Source organism: Danio rerio, chromosome 13 (assembly GCF_052040795.2).
Source record: "Danio rerio strain M-AB ecotype USA chromosome 13, GRCz13ab, whole genome shotgun sequence".
Taxonomy (NCBI): Eukaryota; Metazoa; Chordata; class Actinopteri; order Cypriniformes; family Danionidae; genus Danio; species Danio rerio.
Genome location: NC_141033.1, coordinates 40,837,202 through 40,859,231, shown reverse-complemented (window position 1 = coordinate 40,859,231; position 22,030 = coordinate 40,837,202). Strand labels below are relative to the sequence as shown.

General features: G+C 35.9%; 2 protein-coding genes and 1 long non-coding RNA gene across 9 annotated transcripts in view; all 3 read right to left on the bottom strand.

Annotated features, from left to right (window-relative positions):
- The window catches only part of adgrb3 (adhesion G protein-coupled receptor B3), a 397,331-nt gene extending 393,177 nt beyond the window's left edge, over nucleotides 1-4,154 (bottom strand). For all 5 annotated transcript variants that reach the window (XM_087279664.1, XM_087279661.1, XM_087279662.1 and 2 more), the window contains exons 1-2: nucleotides 4,050-4,154; nucleotides 3,871-3,950 (exon numbers count right to left, since the gene is read on the bottom strand). The gene's annotated coding sequence lies outside the window, so the exon portion shown is untranslated. The remainder of the gene's footprint in view (nucleotides 1-3,870; nucleotides 3,951-4,049) is intronic.
- Nucleotides 1-4,154, bottom strand: part of si:dkeyp-4c7.3 — a 47,123-nt gene extending 42,969 nt beyond the window's left edge. Inside the window, 1 exon segment of the long non-coding RNA NR_120381.1 lies at nucleotides 4,050-4,154. This is a non-coding gene — a long non-coding RNA (si:dkeyp-4c7.3).
- Nucleotides 4,155-5,343: 1,189 nt separating this feature from the next.
- zgc:171579 lies at nucleotides 5,344-15,447 on the bottom strand. Of its 3 annotated transcripts, none has more exons than XR_015505164.1 (3): nucleotides 15,240-15,447; nucleotides 6,480-9,675; nucleotides 5,344-5,588 (listed from the first exon to the last, which is right to left on the bottom strand). XR_015505164.1 is itself a non-coding variant. In NM_001113581.1 (2 exon segments), a coding segment is annotated over 1 exon segment (1,008 nt). In that variant the 5' UTR covers nucleotides 9,670-9,675; nucleotides 15,240-15,330; the 3' UTR covers nucleotides 7,679-8,661.
- Nucleotides 15,448-22,030: the final 6,583 nt, after the last annotated feature.

The window sequence follows — 22,030 nt, the reverse complement described above, 5'->3', positions numbered from 1 at the left end:
GTGGTTACACTTTTCCAAAAAATATAGCCGTGTGCACGTTTTGTGGGACAGAAGTGAATGTTCTGTGAGTGGTGCTAAAAGCACGTTCAGCTTAATCTAAACGTAAATCTTCCTATTTTTATGTTGGTTGTTTTATGTTTTAGCGGCACATAAAGTGTAAAGTATCCATTGAGTGACATTAACTTTGAACCAAGTTTTTTTACTCTCCAATTGACAGTCAATCCAAGAAATTACAGATTTTGCTTGTTAAAATTTTCAATTTGTCTGAATTAAACAGGGTTAGAAACATTATGGAAATTGTAAGTCACAAGTCAACAAAATATATGTATATGCTCCACAATTTATTCACATCTGCAGCTGATGTCAGAACGGCAGAAGCCGCTACTAATTCACCAACATCACTTTAGAGCTTTAGAGATGGGTTGCGGCAGGAAGGGCATCCGCTTTGTAAAAACTTGCTGGATAAATTGACGGTTCATTCCGCTGTGGCGACCCCGGATTAATAAAGGGACTAAGTCGACAAGAAAATTAATGAATGAATGGTTGCGGGAGACGGGTCTGAAATTTGGGATACTCCCATGAAAAACAGAAGTGTTGGCAGGAGTGCTTACCAGTTTAATATTGATTTGATCTGCTGTAGTTAGAAATCTAACTGCTATATCTTTTAAGCGTAAGGGCTTATTATACGGTTTTGTCGCCATCTTGTGGATAGAAAATGTCAACCGTTGCCGACCAGCTCTCTCAGAAATTGTAAATATTTAAAAATAGGCACTAACAAATAAACTGCATAGTTGCAATCTAAACAGCTACATTCTCGACTAAAAAAGCCTCAAAAGTACATTTTGTTGTCTAACAACAGTAATATTTGTCAAACTGTAGCGTCTCTCTGTTGCTGGCTGTATGTGGGTTTTAATTGGGGGACTACAGTAATTGTCATTAGATTAGACTGTTAGGATTGGGATAAGTTGACAAGTACTTGCAAAGTTTCTAGTTTAAATGACTGTTGAAGAGCAATAACAACAGATGTTATGCAGACAGTCTTAAAATACTGCATGGACCATCAAAATAAAGTGTTACTTAAAATCACAAAAAACATTTTGGAAAAACTAGGAGTAATAAATATACACTTAACACAGGCTGATTGAATGTTTCATGCCATTAAAAAAAAATCAAAAGCCAGATATCTTGTGAATGATACAATGAGCATGTTAATGATAATAAATATGGCAACTTTATATCAAATACTATAGAATACACAAGATGACACTGAAAAAAATTGCAACCCTCTGTGGAAGTAAGCCCCACCTCTTAGTGAAAGGAGCCAATCATCAATCCCTATCACAGAATAAATATATCTACATAAAGCTTGAAATCTCTACACTTTAATGAACCAACAACACTTGTTCTCAGGTTTTATAATATGTATGAAAGAAAAGCCAAATTCAGTCTTTTCAATCTGACCTCATTGTTTGAACTGAATTGTGTCTATCAAAAACTGTCATGAAGGAGGTTGTTCCCTACAGATGTGCATTATCATGGGCATTCTAAAAGTTTTTTTTTCTTTCCATTTTTGTGTAATGATTTAAACGTTTACTTCTTTCTAGATTTAACTTTTTCAGGTGAAAATGATGGCACCATTTAGTTGCATAAATATCCAATGAGAAGTAATAAACTTGTATTGCTCTGCCCCATTTAAATAGCACACTATATACAATAAAACCATTTGTATAGTCTTTAAAAATGATAAATAATAAGCAGAGGTAAATATTTGCTTTTAGTTATTTTACCATGACTTACGTTTTTATTGGATTCATGTTCTCTGCATCACAGATATAATAGGTGAGAAATCTGTTGCAGTATGTTACTGGTTACTGTATGTCAGTGGTTCCCAACCTTTTTCTTTGGGGCCCCCCCATGAACATATAAAAACATTGGAGCCCCCCCACCATATAAATACACACGCACGCACATACATATGTACTGTGTGTGTGTGTGTGTGTGTGTGTATATATATATATATATATATATATATATATATATATATATATATGTGTGTGTGTGTGTGTGTGTTTGTGTAATATTAATATATAGTAATATGTATAGAAAATATTAATTAATCAGTTTTAACTTGTCTTGGCCTTCAACAAAACCAAAATTTAGGTAGGCTTTGTCATACTGTCTAATCTTTTTCTTCGCCTCTGAAGAATCACTGCATTTAGGTTTGTCTGCCATTTTTGTTTTGATTTTGCCTTTACGACACGTTGACAAGCAGATTGCGCGAGTGAGCAAAATTTAAATAATTATTTAAAGTTATTTATTTTAATTATTTTCACTATTATGTTGGAATTTTAAGCATGCGTTTAGATTTTTATTTATTTTTTTGGTACTTAAAAATACATATATAATAGTAGGGCTGCTCGATTTTGGGAAAAAACATAATATCGATTATTTTGGTCATAATTGTAATCACGATTATTCAAAACCATTGCCAGTTAAAGTCAAAATTATTAGCGCTTCTGAGATTTTTTTTTTAATAAATATTTCCCAAATTATGTTTAACAGAGCAAGGAATTTTAACAGTATTTCCTATAATATTTTTTCTTCTATTTGTTTTATTTTAGCTAGAATAAAGAAAGGTTTAAATATTTTGAAACCAATTTAAGGTCAATATTATTAGCCCCCTTAAGCAATATATATTTTTGATTGTCTGCAGAATAAACTACCGTTATAATGACTTGCCTTATTACTCTAATTAAGCCTTTGAACTGCACTTTAATCTGAATGCTTGTATTTTGAAAAATATCTAGTAAAATATTATGTGCTGTCATTATAGCAACGACAAAAAGAAATCAGTAATTAGAAATGAGATATCAAAACTATTATGTTCAGAAATAAGTTAATAAAATCTTCTTTCCATGAAACAGAAATTGGGCAGGAAAAGGTTTGCTAATATTCAAGAGGGCTAATAATTCTGACTTCAACTGTATACATACAGTTATTTTCCACCCTGCAAAAGAAAGAGAAATAAATACAACAGAATAAAAATATAAAACAAACTGTGCTTTAAGCATCTTCACTGTAAGAAAAACACTTTAGCTACAGCAGTCCTTCAGTCAAGAGCAGCGAGGGTTTTCTTGTTATGTTTGTTTAATAATGATAGAAACAGGCGGCAGAAGGATTATAGCGCACTGTCTCTTTAATGGTTTCTCTTTCACGTCTTTTGATCCTCAACTCGTTTGTTTATAACACAAATGAGGGTTCATGTACATAATCACTAAACACCGCGTTTTGACACCTATTTGACCATTAAAGCGCTCACGTTAAGATGACTTTAGATGTCTGCGCTCCTCTGCTCGTCTCAGTGTGTGAATGAGAGTGAATGCTGACTGGCCGCATGCTTCTGACTGCGTGATCGTGCTGCACACACACATAAGCTTTTTCGCGCTTTTAAGAGCCATTTAAGAGCGTGTACAACTGGAACGTGGCAAAATATGATGCAATAATCATTTATCTCGATTAATGCTTTTTTATAATCGTTTTAAACCGAAATCTAAATCGCATATTCGATTAATTGCAAAGCCCTTTATAATAGTGGACCATTTTTATGCCTTTTTCTACCTCAACACTTATCCTCTCCCGCGCCCCCCCTGTGAACTCTGGCGCCCCCCTTAGGGGGGCGCGGACCCCAGGTTGGGAACCACTGCTGTATGTGATGCAGATGTCAAAATGTATTCATTTAAAGAGTATGCACTGTGGTAAACGTATGAGATGACAATAATTGAAATATAAAACTGAGGGGGATATTAATTGAATATTAATTGAAATATGTGATGAGGTGATTTATCCCTGGTGGAAAACACATCCACTTACCCAAGTAATCCATAAAAGCCTGAGGCGATGCAGGTGCACACGTCCACTATCACATTCGCCATCTCCACCCATAACGCACGCTATTATCACAAATACACGCACATATACATGTTGTCTGAATGTTTATTGTTTCTTGTTTGTCTGCGTCTAAGTGTTTACGGCTGTTATTTAATATTTACTTGCTGTTTGGCGTCCGTGTGTCTGTTTCGTCGGTCTACCCGGTTGATCTTTCACCAGCCCGTCTCACAGAGCGCCTGCGGCCTGACTTAATTGGTGTCGAGTTCGCTGTGGAGCGCACCAGAAAGCCGACTTGTCCATTGTCTTTTGGATAAGGGGGTGTGTGTGTTTATACTTATCTATGAATTCATGTTTCTATCGTTATATGTTAAAATATTTTAGTTTACTTTGATCAATTATAACTGTTTGGTGTCTAATTTTAAACACTGGGCTTATGAACACGTACTGATGTTTATACTTAATAAGTATAATAAGTATGTTGGTTTATCTCAAAGGGGCGGGGCTTCGCCTTTAAAAGGAAGTCCCAAACAAATTGCGGGTCAGTCAACGTGACGAGCGAGGTAGATTCAGTGGAGCCGTTTGCAACTTGAGACCTAGCTGTGTATAATAGTGTGGTTGTAATACATATATTGTTTGTTTGCTGTTTATTTGTTCTTTCGGTTTTAATTATTTTGTTACTTTGCTGGGTTTTAGGTTATTTTTGTTTTCACTCTTGTATAAATAAACCATCACTTTGCACATTACATCAGCAAATAGTGCCATAATTTTTTTCGAAGTTTCTTGCTTTACAATTCATAGAGAACCCACTACGAACCTTCCTGGTTCATCAACCTTACAAATTTAAATCTGGTCTGTTGTCAAATAAAGTGCATGATGTTATGTATGGAATATTGCAACTGAAAGAGTAGCATGTGGGTAGTTGTATATGTTATAGCTGCTCGGCCTACACTCTTCCTTAAAATATGATCAAAAGTAGACTTCAGTAGAAGAAAAAGTCTGACAACTTTTGAAGATGTTGTCAAAGAAGGAGCACATTAACAACACCGCTGGCGTGAACACAACATGTTCGCTTTGAATTACAGTGCTTTTGAAAGGTGTTCAGATTTTCGAGAAGGGTATATAGCATCCGAAATATAACACTTTCAGAATGTCTCAAATGTTCCTGCTTTGCTAAGGAACTTGGATAAAAGCATTGCAGATGAAATGAATGAGATACCATAATGTTAGTGAGATTACTGTCGAAAAAGCAACAACATTATCTCTTGAAATATTCACAGTAAATATATCATATAAGGGTATATGAAAGATAAAAATACATAGAACGAAAGAAAAATATCCACTATCCACCATTTTTTCATTGTTGGTGGTTTAATTCACTTTACAGCTATTCATAGCTTATCAAAATAGCTCATTATGTTGTTTGTTATTGCTACTTTGTATTCTTTTATATTATGGTATTATCTGAATGTATTTTATTGCCTTAATAATGAACACAGTTTATAGTACATTTACATAGTACATTTATAGTACAAGCAGTTTTATTTTATTCATTGTATTTTGTAATTTTTTTTGTGCCTCGTTATTCTTCATGCTATATCCATACAGTGAATAAAAACAAAGTCCCACACAACAGGGTTGCCAGGTTTTCACAACAAAACTATTGCCAAATTATATTCAAATATTTAAAGAACATACACTCACTGGCCACTTTATTAGGTACACCTGACTAGTTCTGGTTTGGACCCCCTTTTGCTTTCAGAACTGCCTTAATCCTTCATGGCATAGCTTCAACAAGGTACAGAAATATTCCTCAGAGATTTTGGTCAATAGTGACATGATCACGCTGTTGCTGCAGGTTTGTCGGCTGCACATCCATGATTTGCACATCCATGATTTGAATCTCGTTCCACCACATCCCAAAGGTGCTCTATTGGATTGAGATCTGTTGATTGGAGGTCATTTGAGTATAGTGAACTCATTGTCATTTTCAAGAAACCAGTCTGAGATGATTTACGCTTTATGAAATGGTGCATTATCCTGCTGGAAGCCATCAGAAGATGGGTGCACTGTGATTATAATGGGATGGACATGGTCAGCAACTATACTCAGGTAGGCTGTGGCGTTGACACAATGCTCAACTAGATTGGCTGCATACCTATGTTGTAACAAATAGTTATTTGAGTTACTGTTGCCTTTCTAGCAACTGGAACCAGTCTGGCCATTTTCCTCTGACATCAACAAAGCATTTGCACCCAGAGAACTGCCACTCACTGGATATTTTCTCTTTTTCTGACCATTCTCTGTAAACCCTAGAGATGATTATGCGTTAAAATCTCAGTAGATCAGCAGTTTCTGAAATACTCAGACCAGCCTGTCTGGCACCAACAACCATGCAAAGTTCAAAGTGACTTAAATCCCCTTTCTTCCCCATTCTCATGCTTGGTTTGAACTGCAGCAGATCATCTTGACCATTTCTACATGCTTAAATGCATTGAGTTGCTGCCATGGGATTGGCTAATTAGAAATTGACGTTAATGAGCATTTGGACAGGTGTACCTAATAAAGTGGCCGGTGAGTGTATTTTACATCACTGTTTGCATTGTACAAAGTTTATTCTTTGAAGGTAACTATAATCTTAGTATTTAAAAAAAAAAGCTGTAATCAGACTTTCTTCTGGGAATTAAATATGATTTTGCCATTATTATTTAGTAATAATCTTGCCAATATGTTTCCATAGAAACAAAAACAGCCACACAAATAGTCTTTCATCTAGTGCCAGTGCACCTCACAAAAGTGTGCTTTTCTTTTTTTAACAGTGTTACTATTAAACATTTATTAGAAAAAAATGAATAAACATTGCAATGCAATCATTGATTAGACAGATTTTTTAAATATAATACACTATATAATACACTACTAAATAAACAATCACATACAGCAATATAACAAAGTTTCTAAAGTTCACTCTACAAAAAGTGCTGAATACTGACATTTCTAAATCGGGTCAATGGTTTCCTCCGGCGTTGTTGCATTTATGTGAATGTATGGCCAAAAATCCTTCATATAGCAGGTTTTTCCTCTGGTACAATTCATAGCATTACAAGAGAAAGAGTTTCAATGACCTAAAAATACACATCTTAATTTAACAGAAGTAATTATGTAGATAATGCTGGCTAATACTTAAAAAAAATCTATATAACATGTTATAATTGCAAAGTGTAATGATTTCAAAGCAAGCTGCGACCCTTGGCAATTGACGTTTCTGTCTGTCTCACGTTTGCAGTTGATGGCTGTGGGTGTAATTATTCATTTGGCACAAAAAATCTCACAGTAAGACACACTACAGTTGGAGATCTGAAAATCTGCCAATTTGATGTTTCCTAAAAAGATGTCGCCTAAAAACTGCAGGATGGAATTTAACATGGGAATCAAGCTTTTCGCATACTAATCATGAAGTCATGAGGGAACTTATTTTACTAGTCACATCTCAGCTTCCTGTAAACGTGACTCACTTGGATGTGGCCATGATCATGTTTTTTATATATATAAACCTGTAAGCATTGATTTTCATAGCATTTCTTTTTCTTACTATGGAAGTCAATGGTTACAGGTTTCCAGCTTTATATAAAATATCTTCGTTTGTGTTCAACAGAAGAAAGAAACTCATGAAAGGTTTGGAACCACTTGATGGTGAGGTAATTTTAAGGTTGAACTACCCTTTTAAGGTTCACTCTCAGAAATAAAAGTACAAACACTGTACCTGGGGTTTCAATATCAATTCAAACTTAAATTTTTTACTTTTATGTACTAATATATGTGCTAAAATTAAAGTACATTTAAAGTACCAAATGAACTTTTTTCTTGCTTCTATAGGTACAAAAGTCTACTTGCCAGTGATAGCATTTGTATCATTATTTTTTAAAGTCTAGTCTCTAATACCTAGAGACAGTTAGCCTTTAACTTTGAAGACCATTAAAGAAAATTATGTAGAAACAGGGCTAATTGATTTTCGTAAGCTCTGAAAAAATAAAACAAGATAAAATAATATTCAGTCATTTTCCTTTGGCTTAGTCCCTTATCAGGGGTCGCCACAGTGGAATGAATCGCCAATTCCAGCAGATGCCCTTCCTGCCTCCACCCCGTACTGGGATACACCTATACACTCATTCACACACATACATTACAGCCAATTTCGTTTAGTCAATTCTAAATCCAGCATTCTAAATGAGTGCCACATGCTCAAGGTTAGTCATTTGCATAAAACAAAGCTAAACCATCTCCATAGTGTATATAGGGGGCTTCCTCCACAACCATTTCTGTAATACTCTCATAGAGCTTGCCAACCATATGGTGCTTTCTCCAGACATGTTCTTCAATCTATACCAACTGTGTCATTCTCAAACCCAGTTCCCTTCTGGTCACAAGGAATGCCTTTAGGGTGGAGCTATCAGGGTGTGTCTCGTTGCTACCTTGCTTTTCTCCATTCCTTAATCTTCCTCCATTTTGTTTGCAACACCCATCTTCCAACAATCCATTTAGTTCCCAAAGGACAAAATCAAGCTTACGTTTCTTTCTCATTTCAGGACTGTTTCAATTGGATATACGTCATGATTTGGAAAAAAAATTTCTTCTGATATCTGCTGGTTAAATATAATGATGGTATAATATTAATCTTAGACCATGGAGCCATCATAGATCTAATTAAACATTCGTTTTTAAAACTAGACACATAGATCTTTGTCCAGATTTCAAACACATATCCAGGGGAAATGTTTAATCACAGTCTTGAGTAGAACTTGTTGGCTTCTCTGTTTGATATGATCTACTTCTCACTTTCCTTAGGCAGGGCAAGTAGTTCCCAGCGGCAGCACGGAAGTCTCTGCGGAGGAAGATGTAAAACACAGGATCCAGCAAGCTGTTAAGGCTCAGAAGGCCTCGTCCTAACTGATAGGGCACAAACACCGCTTTCTCCCAAACGCACTTGCTGCTGTGTATCAGCAGTCCGACATACTTCACACAGCCGATGAAATGATAGGGCCCCAGAACCGTGACAAATACGGCCACCAGAAGAGTGAGCAGACCCCTGATGCTCCTCTTCTCCTCGGATAAAAGCGAGTTGATTGCCATCAGCGAGCGGACCGTCTTTCTGTGGAGACCGACAATGAAGCTCAGGGGTATGATGAAGGACACAAGCAGAGTAATCAGCCGGTAGGTGATAAAACTGCCCTCTGAGGGATACTTTTCAATACAAAGCGTGTAATTTTCCTGCTTGGGGAAGAGCTTGTCGAACGCGATGGCAGGTGGCACCGCAATTAGAACCCAAATGGAGATAGCGATCCAACGAGCAAACCTCAAGTTGCGGAGATGCTTGAAGCTGAGAGGTCTGGCGATGGCTAGGTGCCGCTCTAGAGCGATGATACACATGAAGAAGATGCCCGCGTAAATGCTGATGTAGAAAAACAAGCCCATGAACTGACAACTACGGGGCCCAAATCGCCAGTTGTGTCCATTGGCGTAATAATCCATCCATAAAGGCAAAGTCAGGAGTTGAATTAGGTCTGAGATCAGCAGGTTAATAACGTACACAGGTAGAACGTTCTCTGATTGGATTAGTTTGTAAAGTCCGAAGAGCGCCAGCAGATTTAAAGGGGTGCCGATAACGAAGAAGATTCCATACAGAACGGGAAGGAAGATCCCGTCTTGACTGAAGTCGATTCCGCAAGCATTTCCTACAGTAGCTGGGACACTGGTGAGAATGCTAATATTGAGGTGACTCTCCATCTTTGCCTGTAAAAAAAAAGGTATTTTTAGGTCATTTTCAAACATAATTGGCATTAGCAAAACAATTTCCTTGTTATATATGATGTAAACTAAATGTATGCATCCGAAAATAAACATGTACAGAACAAGCGATTCACGTGTTAATGTGATTTCCCTAACTCGAACACATTCTTTAAAAGGTCATGAAACACCAAAACCCATTTTTTGAGATTTTGACAGTCATATATATGTTGCTAAAAAAACACTATTAGCACCCCTTTTTTTACAAAAAAAAAAAGAAGATTGGTTGTTTTTGCATTGTTTAGAGCAGGGGTGGCCAATCCTGTTCCTGGAGAGCCACCTTCCTGCAGATTTCAGTTGCTACCTATATCAAACACACCTGAACCAATCAATTAGGACCTGAACACCACGTGATAATTACAGGCAGGTGTGTTGATTATGGGTTGCAACTGAAATCTGCATGAAGGTAGCTCTCCAGGAACAGGATTGGCCACCCCTGGTTTAGAGCAAATTTTTTTCTTCCCGTTTAAAAGGAAATGAAAAAGCTACATCACATCGATGAGATCCTTGTGTTAAATTCCAGAGTAGAGACTGGATGTCTGTAATGGTCGATACGGCATGACTTCGTTGAGTTTTCATCTTCAATTCAAGAGAAAGACTTGTTTCGAACCAATCAGTGTGCTGTGCTCTATTGTGAATGAGGTGCAACTTCAATAATATCCATGATGTAGCTTCGAAGACACCAAGTTGTGTTGCTAATCATAATTAAAACAAGCGGAAGAAGAAGAATTGTTTAGAGACATGGGTCGTCAGTGTTGTGTTCATAAATGTGTCGCAACAAAGATTTTTTTCCAGTTCGTGTTGATTGTCATGTCTCTACAGATTTGGAGTGTGTGATCAATGTTCTTTGATTATGCTTATTTAGATGGAAAAGTTAGTTAGTATTGTCAGAAGTACTTTTTCAGTTTTTTAAGACCTTAGTCAAAATTATTTAGTCACTAAGTTTACAGTAAAAACATCCTTGCAGGTGTGTTGAGGCAAGTTGGAGTTAAAATCTGCAGAACACCGGCCCTCCAGGACCGAGTTTGGACACCCCTGGGGCCTCATGTATCAACGCTGAGTACGCACAAAAACTTTGTGTACGCCAGGTTTCACGTTCAGAATCGCTCAATTTTGGATTTACTAATGATGAACTGAACGTGGGAATGTGCGCAGCTCCACGCCAGCTTCTTGGCTGGCATACACACATTTTTTGTGCGTGTCTGTTTTATTTCCATTGGCGACTCCTAGAGGCAGTTGTGTTAAATTGCTCTCCACAAAGTGTCTGAGCCTTGCAATGGCAGCTGTATGAGACGGGTTCATCTAGCAGGTATATAAGGTTTCCATACCATATAGTTAACCAGCTAAACATTAAAGCACAATTTGCAGCGGTCGCCTGTTTTTCCAATGTAATCTAAGCTATCTACTGCACACACATTGCTATAAAGACATTATCTGAAGATGAATTTGCATACGTGAATCAGAAACATTTCCATTCAATAAATGTGCAAATAAAATATGATGCACAGACTTATTAATGATTCCTACTTGTCTTTCTCGTGATAAACAGTTGGCAAAATCTGATATGTAGCGGGGAAAAAAGAAGAAAGAGTTCATCAGACGCTAGATTGGAACCGAGTTCATGCTCGAACGTGTCAAAACATGTTGACATGCGTTTTACGAGTTGCGCCACTGAGACTGTTAAGGGTGGTGCAACATTTTACACCTATAAACCACACTATTTCTTTTTTAATTCACTCAGTGCGATGTTCAGACCCAACTGTGTTAACCACATCAGCTAAACTCTCCCACTCTATTTTTTTCTTTTGTTGTTAATTCCGGAGAACAAACTTGCAAATAACACCGCTTTTCTACGGTCTACCTCCAAAAGGAGCACCTCCAATTCACATTCTGTTCAAAGTTTCTCTTTTTGCTTGCTTTTGCCATTGCTTTTTCGTTGGGTTTTGCCAAAGTAGAGTCATTAGCATATTCATACGGGGGAGGAGGCAGGGAGGGGTTTTGTGCTCGTGCATATTGCGCTCAGTTTCACGTTCATTCGGATGTACAAAAAAACATGCGTGGAATTCGGCGTATGCAGTGTTTCATACATCTGAATTTTTTCTTGAATTTTTTTTAGTATGATTTCCACGCAAGTCTTCGTACATGAGGCCCCTGGTGTAGGATTTCTGCTGCATTTTATGACAGGATAGTCTATACACACACGGCTGTCTGACACTATTCTCTGCACCTACCGAGTGCATCTAAGTTATTGAAAAACACAGTTTTTTTTCTCTCTTATACGGCATGCAGTATAAAATTCCATTAAAACAACACTCTTCCACCCGTTCATACTCCAATATCTCGTTTGTCATAGGAAGCATGCATGAAATGTTAAAAGTAAAAAGTAAAAGTGCCAAACTGCAGTTGAAGTCGACAAATTAAAAATGAAACACCAGAAATTACATGCAACTCCTGAGGAAATGTGGATAGCGTGATGACACAATGATGTTAATCAATTATGTGCTATAACATGTACTGGGATCATGAAAGAAACATTCAAAAAGAAACTCATGTAAATACTTTATTCATATTATTGTCTTAATCAAATTAAGGCAAATAATTTGATTACTGATGTCCATGTAAACGTAGTCCCTGTCTGTCTGCTTTGTGCCTGTGTTTGTGTTGCCTCTGTGAAAATTATCAAGTGCACATTCTGTAACTCCCCTTTTCATGCAAACCCTTCCCACTTTGGCCACCCATTACTCCCACTTAAACAAAGATGGACTCACCTACTTCCCTTGCTATTTTAAAATTAGAGGTGTAAAAACACCCTGCTGAGACAGGGAGGTTTTATGGTACTTTAATCCAGTGGTTCCCGAATGGGGGTCAGGACCCCCTGGGGGGTTCAGGACATTAACAGGGGGTCACTTGGTAATTTAAAAAAGTCAAATACATTTTGTTAAACTATTAGAATTAAAATATTTTAACCATAACCCACAGAAGATAAAAAAATTGTAGCTTTTAATAGTAAAAACCAACAACATGCAAATGAAAAGCCATTAGTCTTTCTTTTTATTTTATTTTTTCATAGGATCAGCGTGTTTACGTCAAATTAACAGCACAGTAATAGTGTCAGCTACAGCACCAGGTTAAACTTGTGTTGAATGTTGAATGGTCAGCGTATAAAGTGGCTAGGCTAACCTAGCGTCATTTTTGATTTAATTATTCTCTAATTGGTTGCCTATTATGTTGTGAATATACCCCTGTAATGCATACTGCAGTCCTTTTTTGTTTGGCTTTCTCGGATATTTCACTTGTTCGCCAAAAATGACTAATTATATCCCTGGGAATGTCTGACACTGGCGCATACACATTGTAAAAGTCGTGCCAGGCATGAAAGCTTGACAGGCGTAGCAACAGTATCTAAGGGGGGCGGGGCTTAGCGAAGGGTCTATTGGGTAGGCTAAATTATCCGTAGTGTTTGAGTGTGAATGAGAATGGATGTTTCCCAGAGATGGGAAGGGCATCCGCTGCATAAAACATGTGCTGGATAAGTTGGCGGTTCATTCCGCTGTGGCGACCTCGAATCAATAAAGGGACTAAGCCAAAAAGATGAATTAATGAAAAATGATATGGTTGTTAGACTTTTTGGGTTGTTAGTATGCTCATGTTTATATAGGCCTATTGTTGTATGAGCACTGTTTGCATATTTATAATCACCTAAGAGGAATTTGGGGGTCGCGAGTCACTTTCATTGTTATTTTAGGGGTAGTTAGCTGAAAAGTTTGGGAACCCCTGCCTTAATCGACATCAATATTCAATCAGATGAAACTCCCTGGGGTTTCAGCAGATTAAGTCATGAAAGACTCTGTCATTGTTGTTTGTATTGATAAGACAATTATAGATGTAAAAACTGTAACAGGTTGTATTATTGTAGCCCAGTTTGTTTTGTTTACAGTGGCGTTAGACTTTAGCCACTTGTTTATAAGCATATGAAAATGAACAAATGTCAGGGCAGATCAAAAAACACTCCAACATCAATGTTATTCAACTATTAATTTCCTCCGATTTTGTGAATCATTTACAGTTAGGGTTAGGTTCTGGGTTAGGGATTAGAGGCATGGATTATATTTTCAAAAATGAATGGATTTCCAGGATTAACATAGATGTTAATCCAGGATCGCATCCTGTTTGGCAAAATTACACTTAGCTTAACAGTAGAGCTGTGTCCACAAACTGCCACAACTATGATTATTTAACAGATGATTTGGTAAAAAATTATTTTCAAAGTCCACTTTTTTTGGCAGGTTCGAGCTACAAAATATTGTATGTTGCAACATAACTTGTGTTAGATTATGTGAATTTCATTTTGAATTATGTTATGGACAAAAATTAAAAAAAAAAAAAAAAAAACGTTAGACTACATCATTTTAACAACAAATCATTGTTTGCCAGTTTTAAAAACATGTTTTACTCTGAAAAAGCTGAATTCGCCTTTTAGTTTTGATGATTCCTTCACCCAAAAAGTTGGTAAATAGACTATAGTTCACCCAAAAGTGAACTTACTCACCCTTCACTTGTTCAATAGCTTTTTGATTTATTTTCTTCTCTTAAACACAAAAGAAGACACTCTAAAGAATGTTGAAATCCAGTAGCTACAGTAATGACCTCTTTAGCAGTTAGTCCTGCTATAAATATCAATGGCAACTGGTTTCCATCATTCTCCAAAATATTTAGTTTGGTGTTCAACAGATGAAGCTAATAAAAACTTGAAACCACTTGAGAGTGTTTACAGTAGATATTGAATACAGTAGACTTCTCTTGTTTGAACTATGCCTGTAACAAAATTTCTGCCAAAATATAGTTAACCTTATCACTGCCCATAAATCTAAACCCAAAAATAGCTATAACACCAATATCTATTACAAGACATGTTAAGTTAGCAAGTCTTGTAAATTCTAAGTATACAGTTAAAGTTAGAATTATTATGTATTATTATGTTATTATGTAGTAATAAAAACAAACTGTATATTAAGGAGGTCATTTAAAATATATTCCTTTATGTTGAACAGAGAAAATCTCAAAAACCTATGAAACAAGTGAAGGGTTAGTAAAATAATTTTGGGGTGAAATCATCTATTCAACAACTATTTGGGTGAGGGATCTTTAAAAAATTGTTAATTCAGATATCTCAGTAATGTTACCGTGTTTTAAAGATAGCAAACAATGATTTGTTGTTAAAAAATATGTAGTCTGACAGTTTTTTTTTCATCCACAGCACAATTCAAAGTCAAATCTACATAATCAGACAATATTTTGTAACTCAAACCTGCCAAAAATTGGACCATTAAAACATTTTTTTACCAAATCATCAGTTAAATGATCAAAGTGGTGGTATATTTTTTGGATATATATATATATATATATATATATATATATATATATATATATATATATATATATATATATATATATATATATATATATATATATATATATATATATAATAGTAATATAAATAAACAGCTTACCTTATTGTTTCATAAAACTTCAATTTCACCAAATAACTGCTGACAACTCAAGTCCACAGATTTGCTACAGGAACAGGAAAAGAACAACTGTGAAAAAAAAAGTATGAATATAAAAAAAGTGTGAAGAGCTGAAGGCTGTCGCACTATAGCACATGACTAAAGCATGCACATCAGGAATTGCATTAGAAAAGAAACGGTTACTTTCCGCATAGGCTTGACCAACATTTCAACATTTAAGCAACAGCTCAAGCTTCTCTTTTGTTTGGCTGGAAAGAACAGTTCTAGAAAAATGTCCCTACAACTAATTAAAAACAATACCAAATCCAAATGTTAATTTAATCTATTAAAAATAAAATAAATAATATTCAAGACATGGAAAATCATTCAGCAATTAAAAAATAGAGTAATTGCATTGATATGATTGGTTTAAGCTTTAGACCTATAGTAAGTGAAATAAAACCACTAAGTGAGTACATTGGTAATCCCAAACTGGATTTAAAGTATTACTTATTTTAATTCACACATCAAATCTAAATGAAGGTAAGTGACATTTTGAAGCACTGACATGACACTAGTATTTATTAATATGCAACGGCATTTGGAAAAGCTAAAGGGTGAACATAAAGGCATGTGTTAGATATGAGGAAGAAGACTGTCTGTTCATGTGTCAAAGAATCAGTTCAAGTGATGTCAAAACACGTACAATACTGGTGTCAGACAGTGAATTGCATCACCGTCACAGAAGCAGCTTGGCATGAACATGGAGTGGAGGGTAGATTAAAGCCTAGAGCATGTAAGAAAAAAAAAGCTGAAAGGGTTTTTCAGGAAGCCAAAGACTGGTTTGGCCTTAGATCTTCATATAGTGCTTTTTTTGCCGTCCATTACTGGTCATACTTGAGGGGAGAAAGTAGAAAAACTAGGCATGAGGCACTGATGGTAACCTGCCTACCTTCGGAAACCGCATACATATTTCATACTCGCAGGCCAGGAAGTATAAAACTGCAAAGCTTCTGTGCGCTTTTGAAGGTTTTATCAGTCCCTGGTTGATCTACAACTCTAGCTAAGACTCTTCAAGCGGTCTGAAGTGGCATTTCTTGAGGGTTTTTTTTTTTTTTTTTGGCGAGTCCAGCCTGAGGGAGCTCCTCCAGCAGTCTCCAGAGCTGAGGAAGATGTTTGGAGCTTGGCCTTTGGAGAGGATGAATGCATTGTACTGTTATGGTACACTCATATGGTGATTTCTTGTAGGGGGGTCTTAGAATGATAGTCCACAGAGCCCCTGAAAGAAGGCATGGCACATCACCTGGTAAAGACAAAGTCAGAGATTCAGTCTCAAGGGATGACCACAACAGAGTGTTCTTGCACTATAACAAGTTTTCTAACTTTTGTATGACAAAGACCCTCTTGTGAGGAACCCATTCCTAAAATATACAGTTTTTGGGTTGTACAAAAAAGAAGAAAAAACAAACAGTGTGTGACAAAAATAAAATAAATCATTTTAATAAATAAATGTTCATTCAGTCATTTTCCTTCAGCTTAGTCCCTTATTTACCAGCGGTCACCACTGCAGAAAGAACCACCAACTTATCCATCAAATGTTTTATGCAGTGGATGTCCTTCCAGCGCAACCCAGTGCTGGTAAACACCCACACACTCTCACATTCACACACACACTCATACACTACGGTCAATTCAGTTCATTCAATTTACCTATTCACCAATTCAGAGCATGTCTTTTGACTGTGGGGGAAACCGGAGCTCCTGGAGGAAACCCACACAGACACGAGGAGAACATGCAAACTCCACACAGTGTGTGCTGTGAGGTGACAGTGCTAACTACTAAACCACCATGCCACCTCAAATAAATGTTTTCAAAATTAAATAATGCGATCGTATATAATTACAGCATTAAATAGAAACTAATAACAAGATTTAAAACATGTACTTTACATTAATTTTGCTTTCAGTGAAAATAATGAACCAGGATTAATAACTTTATATACCATAATCTTTATTGATTTGCTAAATATATAGATAGCCAATGAAAAAATTATGATAAACTGACAAAATACACAAGCAATTTACTTAGAACTAAACTATGTTTTAGGTTAAAGAACTTCTAAAACTAAACAACTAAATACAAATGATTCAAATAAAACTTAATATACTGTACTTTTAACCCTCTACCGCATGGTGTTGCCATATGGCAACATAATATTTATGATTATTTCCCAGCCACTTTTTCTTTATAACCGACATTTTATTTTTATTTATTTTATTTATTTGGAAAGAGAAGACCTTAGTTTGGCCAATGATGAACTTTGGTTAAGTCACATGCATGCAATGTTTTTCTGTTGCGTGATGTCTGACAGACTGGTTTTTAATGTGAGTAGCTGAATGCAAATGACAACGTCAATAAAATCAAAGGATGAACTCATGTCAGATCCACAAAAAAAAAGACATCACCTCCTGTAAGTTATGATGACATATTCACAACTAAAAAAAGTTCATCAAGTTAGTTTGTAATCAATTAAATCAAAACACACAACATAACAACAAAATTATAAATTATAAGGAAAGTTCTAAATTAGAAATTTTAAAGTAAGACCGACTGTTGGACGTTGTTACCATATGGAAACAAATCATAAAGTAAAAAAACGAAAAAAAAAAATCGTGATACGAACCGAATCGTGGGTCAAAAACCGTGATATGAAACCGAATCATGGGTTTGGTGTATCGTTACAGCCCTACTTGGCTGGGTCAGTTGGCGTTTCTGTGTGGAGTTTGCATGTTCTCCCTGCCTTCGCGTGGGTTTTCTCCAGGTGTTCCGGTTTCCCCCACAGTCCAAAGACATGCTGTACAGGTGAATTGGATGAGCTAAATTGTCCGTATAGTGTATGAGTGTGGATGAGTGTGTGAATGGATGTTTCCCAGAGATGGGTTGCAGCTGCAAGGGCATCTGCTGCGTAAAAACACGCTGGAAAAGTTGGCAGTTATTCCGCTGTGGCGACCCCGTATTAATAAAGGGACTAAGCTGAAAAGAAAATGAATGAATGAATGAATGAATAAAAGTTGAAAAGTTGTATTTTAGGACTTGGGCCCTATGGCTGGAATTGCTTAGGGCCTTATAATCTCTAAATCTGCCCCTGTGTGTGTCCCATTATTATTACATAATTTCTATTAGTATTTTTTTTTACCATACTTTTACACTATGGAAAAAAAATATATATATAACCTAAATCTCACATTATGCCACATTATTCCAATTAAATAAAGTGTAAAAAGAAAAAATCTATTTGTTCACCACAGACGTTCACGTAATCTGAGCAACACTTCATCATACGATCGCATAATTGGGGAAACTGGCAGTGCCGACGTGCAACCTAAAAGCAGTTAGCTGTTTGTTATGAGTTCATTCACCTGCAGATCAATAGGCAACAGAAAATAACCCTAAGAGGAGTGAACTTTCAATAAAACTATCGATTTCCACGGTGAAAAGACTTACAATATGTCAAGGCGCAGCTTTTTTTCGATGCACACAGCGTGGTTTAAGTGTCAGGACTGGCCAAATGCAGTTTGAGCGAAAAAGCAAAGCAATCTTCAACGTTCCCAACAAGGAACAAACAAAACCCAGTGCACAGCATCCCTCTGTCACAATCGTGTCCCTCGTTCAATCGATACCAGAGCTTATACAGAGACTTTATAAAACGTTATCGATGTCTGGAGATAATGCAATATCATAACACGCTGCATCTTTTCTCTCGATCTCTCCCTCTCTCTCTCACCCTAACAGATGCACTCATGTTAATAACACACATCAATGATTTAGTACACAGGTAAGTGAGTTTTCTCTTTAATTAACAAATCAATACGACGATGCTGCTTTCTGCTGTTGTAGCGAAAGGTCACCGGTGTGTCTCTGTATGCTGAATAATTGAATTTACATGGATTAAAGCGATTTAGAAGAGGTTTAGCATTCAGCTGTGGCCAGACCTGTTAAATAAACCCGTTGCAGGTGATCTTAATGCTGTGACACAACGGCCCAGCTTGATTCATGCCCAAACTGTAAGCGCTCTACCTCCGGAGGTCCCATCTGCAGGGGTTGCTTGCATGCAATATATAAGAGGTGAAATTGTAGTTGATGCATGAGCATTCGGCGAGCCAATGGGATTTGGACTAAAGAAAACAGCATGACAAAATGCACTTGCTGAGAATTCTGCCTCCACATTTGTTACAAGGCCCCTCGCAAGACGTAAATGAAAAGGCTGGCGGAGGAAAGGGCTTGCTCGCCGTGACTTTGACATAGTGATTTCATAGGTGTGCTTTGCTGGGACTCCTTATGGTGACCTATTTTATTTGGTTTCTCTTTTACTAAAAGTGGTATGATCGTTTTACTTTAAAAGTTACAGTACACCAAACATGGAGATTGGTGGTTGAATTCTTAAACATTTAATGGAAATTTTAACAAACGGGAATGTGTATCTTTTCATTCATTCATTTTCTTTTCGGATTAGTCCCTTTATTAATATGGGGTCACCACGGTGGAATGAACTGTCAACTTATCCAGCATATGTATTTCGCAGCAGATGCCATTCCAGCTGCAACCCATCACTGCAAAATCTCCATACACACTCATTCACTATGGACTTACCCAATTCACCTTAGCCACATGTCTTTGGACTGTGGGGGAAACTGAAGCACGTGGAGGAAACCCACGCAAACACAAAGAGAACATGCAAACTTCATCAACTCTAAAAAATAATACTTAATATCTACACAATAAAATTGAGGTAACAGATTATAAGCAATAATATTGATCAAATTCAACAAGTATGGATTGAGTAAAATTTTATTAAATTTAGCTCAAATTAGTGGAGCCTGTTCAGCGGTGTCTAGCCACAAAACAGATTAACAACAATCTCACAATAGACAATATATCATATAATACACAATAAAACATGTACATTTAAACAAATTGATCATTGATTTAACAAGGACTTTGATCATCTTTTTTTAAACAGCAGTTTCAAACTACTGGACGTTAAACAATATTGTTAAAACAAACACTTAAAGTGAAATTTATGTGATTTAATGCATGAAAGAATAATGCAGATTCATTGAAGCAAAGAGGACACAACACTTCATGGGAATACTACCCTCTAATATCTTGCAGTGTTAACCAGACAGTCACTTGTAAAAACACTGTTCTTTGTCAAAGTTAAAATGCATACCAACATCAGTTCAGTAGGTTTTACTTAAGAATCAAATAGTTTCTATATATTTATAAGTTGAAGCTTTGATTTATAGAAGCTTCAATTAAATAATTATATAGAATAAACCATTTTTTAAGGGTAAGCTCAACAAAACTATCAAAAACTTAAATTTTTTTAGAGCAAGTTACGGGTAAATGATGGAAGAATTGTTTATTATTATTATTATTATTATTATTATTATTATTATTAGCATTATTATTTGCATTATTATTAGCAATATTATTTTTATTTGTGTGAACTATCCCTTTAAATGTTTTATTCTCGCCTGGACTAAATTATTTAATGTATACATTAAAGGCTGTATTTATACAGTAATTTAATCACAAAATTACATAAACATTAGCAATCATTTGTTTAATGATTTTATTTAATTCCACTTTAGATCCACAAACATTACAAACACTGGATTATGCACTATTTTATTAATGTATTTATTGTTGTCTCTGTTATCTTCCTTTGAATAGAAAAAAATCTGCTTAAGCAATTTGTAAATTAGTTTTTTTTTTTTTTTTTTTTTTTAACAAATGAAAGCAAGTCAAACAAGTATGTAAACAAATTTTAAAAAAAATTATTTAAATAATGACTCAATGTGCATTTTCAATCAAACTTGTGTTGTATATCAGTGAATCCAAAGACCATTTCTCTGAAGACGGGGGAAAGTTGTGATGGCCTCTATTCACTGACTGTTCTCTTTATATCATACTGCCAGCACAGACTCATTAATCTCACTGGATTTACTCTCAAACCTCATTTTCTTTGTAAATGTCCTTATGAATATTTACAAAACCTTCAGAATGCATTAATGGGCTGTGGAGGACTTTACAGATTTGATATTTACAACTTCTCCAAATATATTTTTAGGGTCCCATGTTTGTTTTGTCTCCATGAGGATGTTAATTAGCTTGTCCTTCCTTCGAATAAATGAAAAACCAGAAAGAAAATACTATAAATAATCACTGAGGTAATTGAGATCTACAATTAAATTCCAAGTCATAGTCATTAAAACACAGAGAGGAAAAAAATAACACTGAATTCAGGGAAGGGAAAGAATTTAAATGACTTCATAAAGAATACAGCGCGAAAAGGGAACCTAATGTTTCCTCATTTGATGGAGAAGTGATGTTTCACTCTCTAAAAAATATTATGTTGTTAGCCAAACTCTCTTTATTTGGAGAATGGATTAAACTAAGAAATTCCAAATCATCAAAACTTCTGCTTTATGTCGTTTTTCATTATGAAATGTATATCAAAATATTTGTTGCGAAAGAAAGAAAGAAAGAAAGAAAGAAAGAAAGAAAGAAAGAAAGAAAGAAAGAAAGAAAGAAAGAAAGAAGTCCATAATCTTGCCATAATCTTGTCTACCTTGTCTTACTGTTTGCCTCTTTGGTCTCTCACAACAAATGATATCTTTGAGCCAATAGCTGGACTGTACAATAGGGCCTATAGGATCCACTACAGACTTTCTGGATGGACACATCACTGTACTAAAATTTTAAATAGCGCTACCTCAGCAGTCCTTTG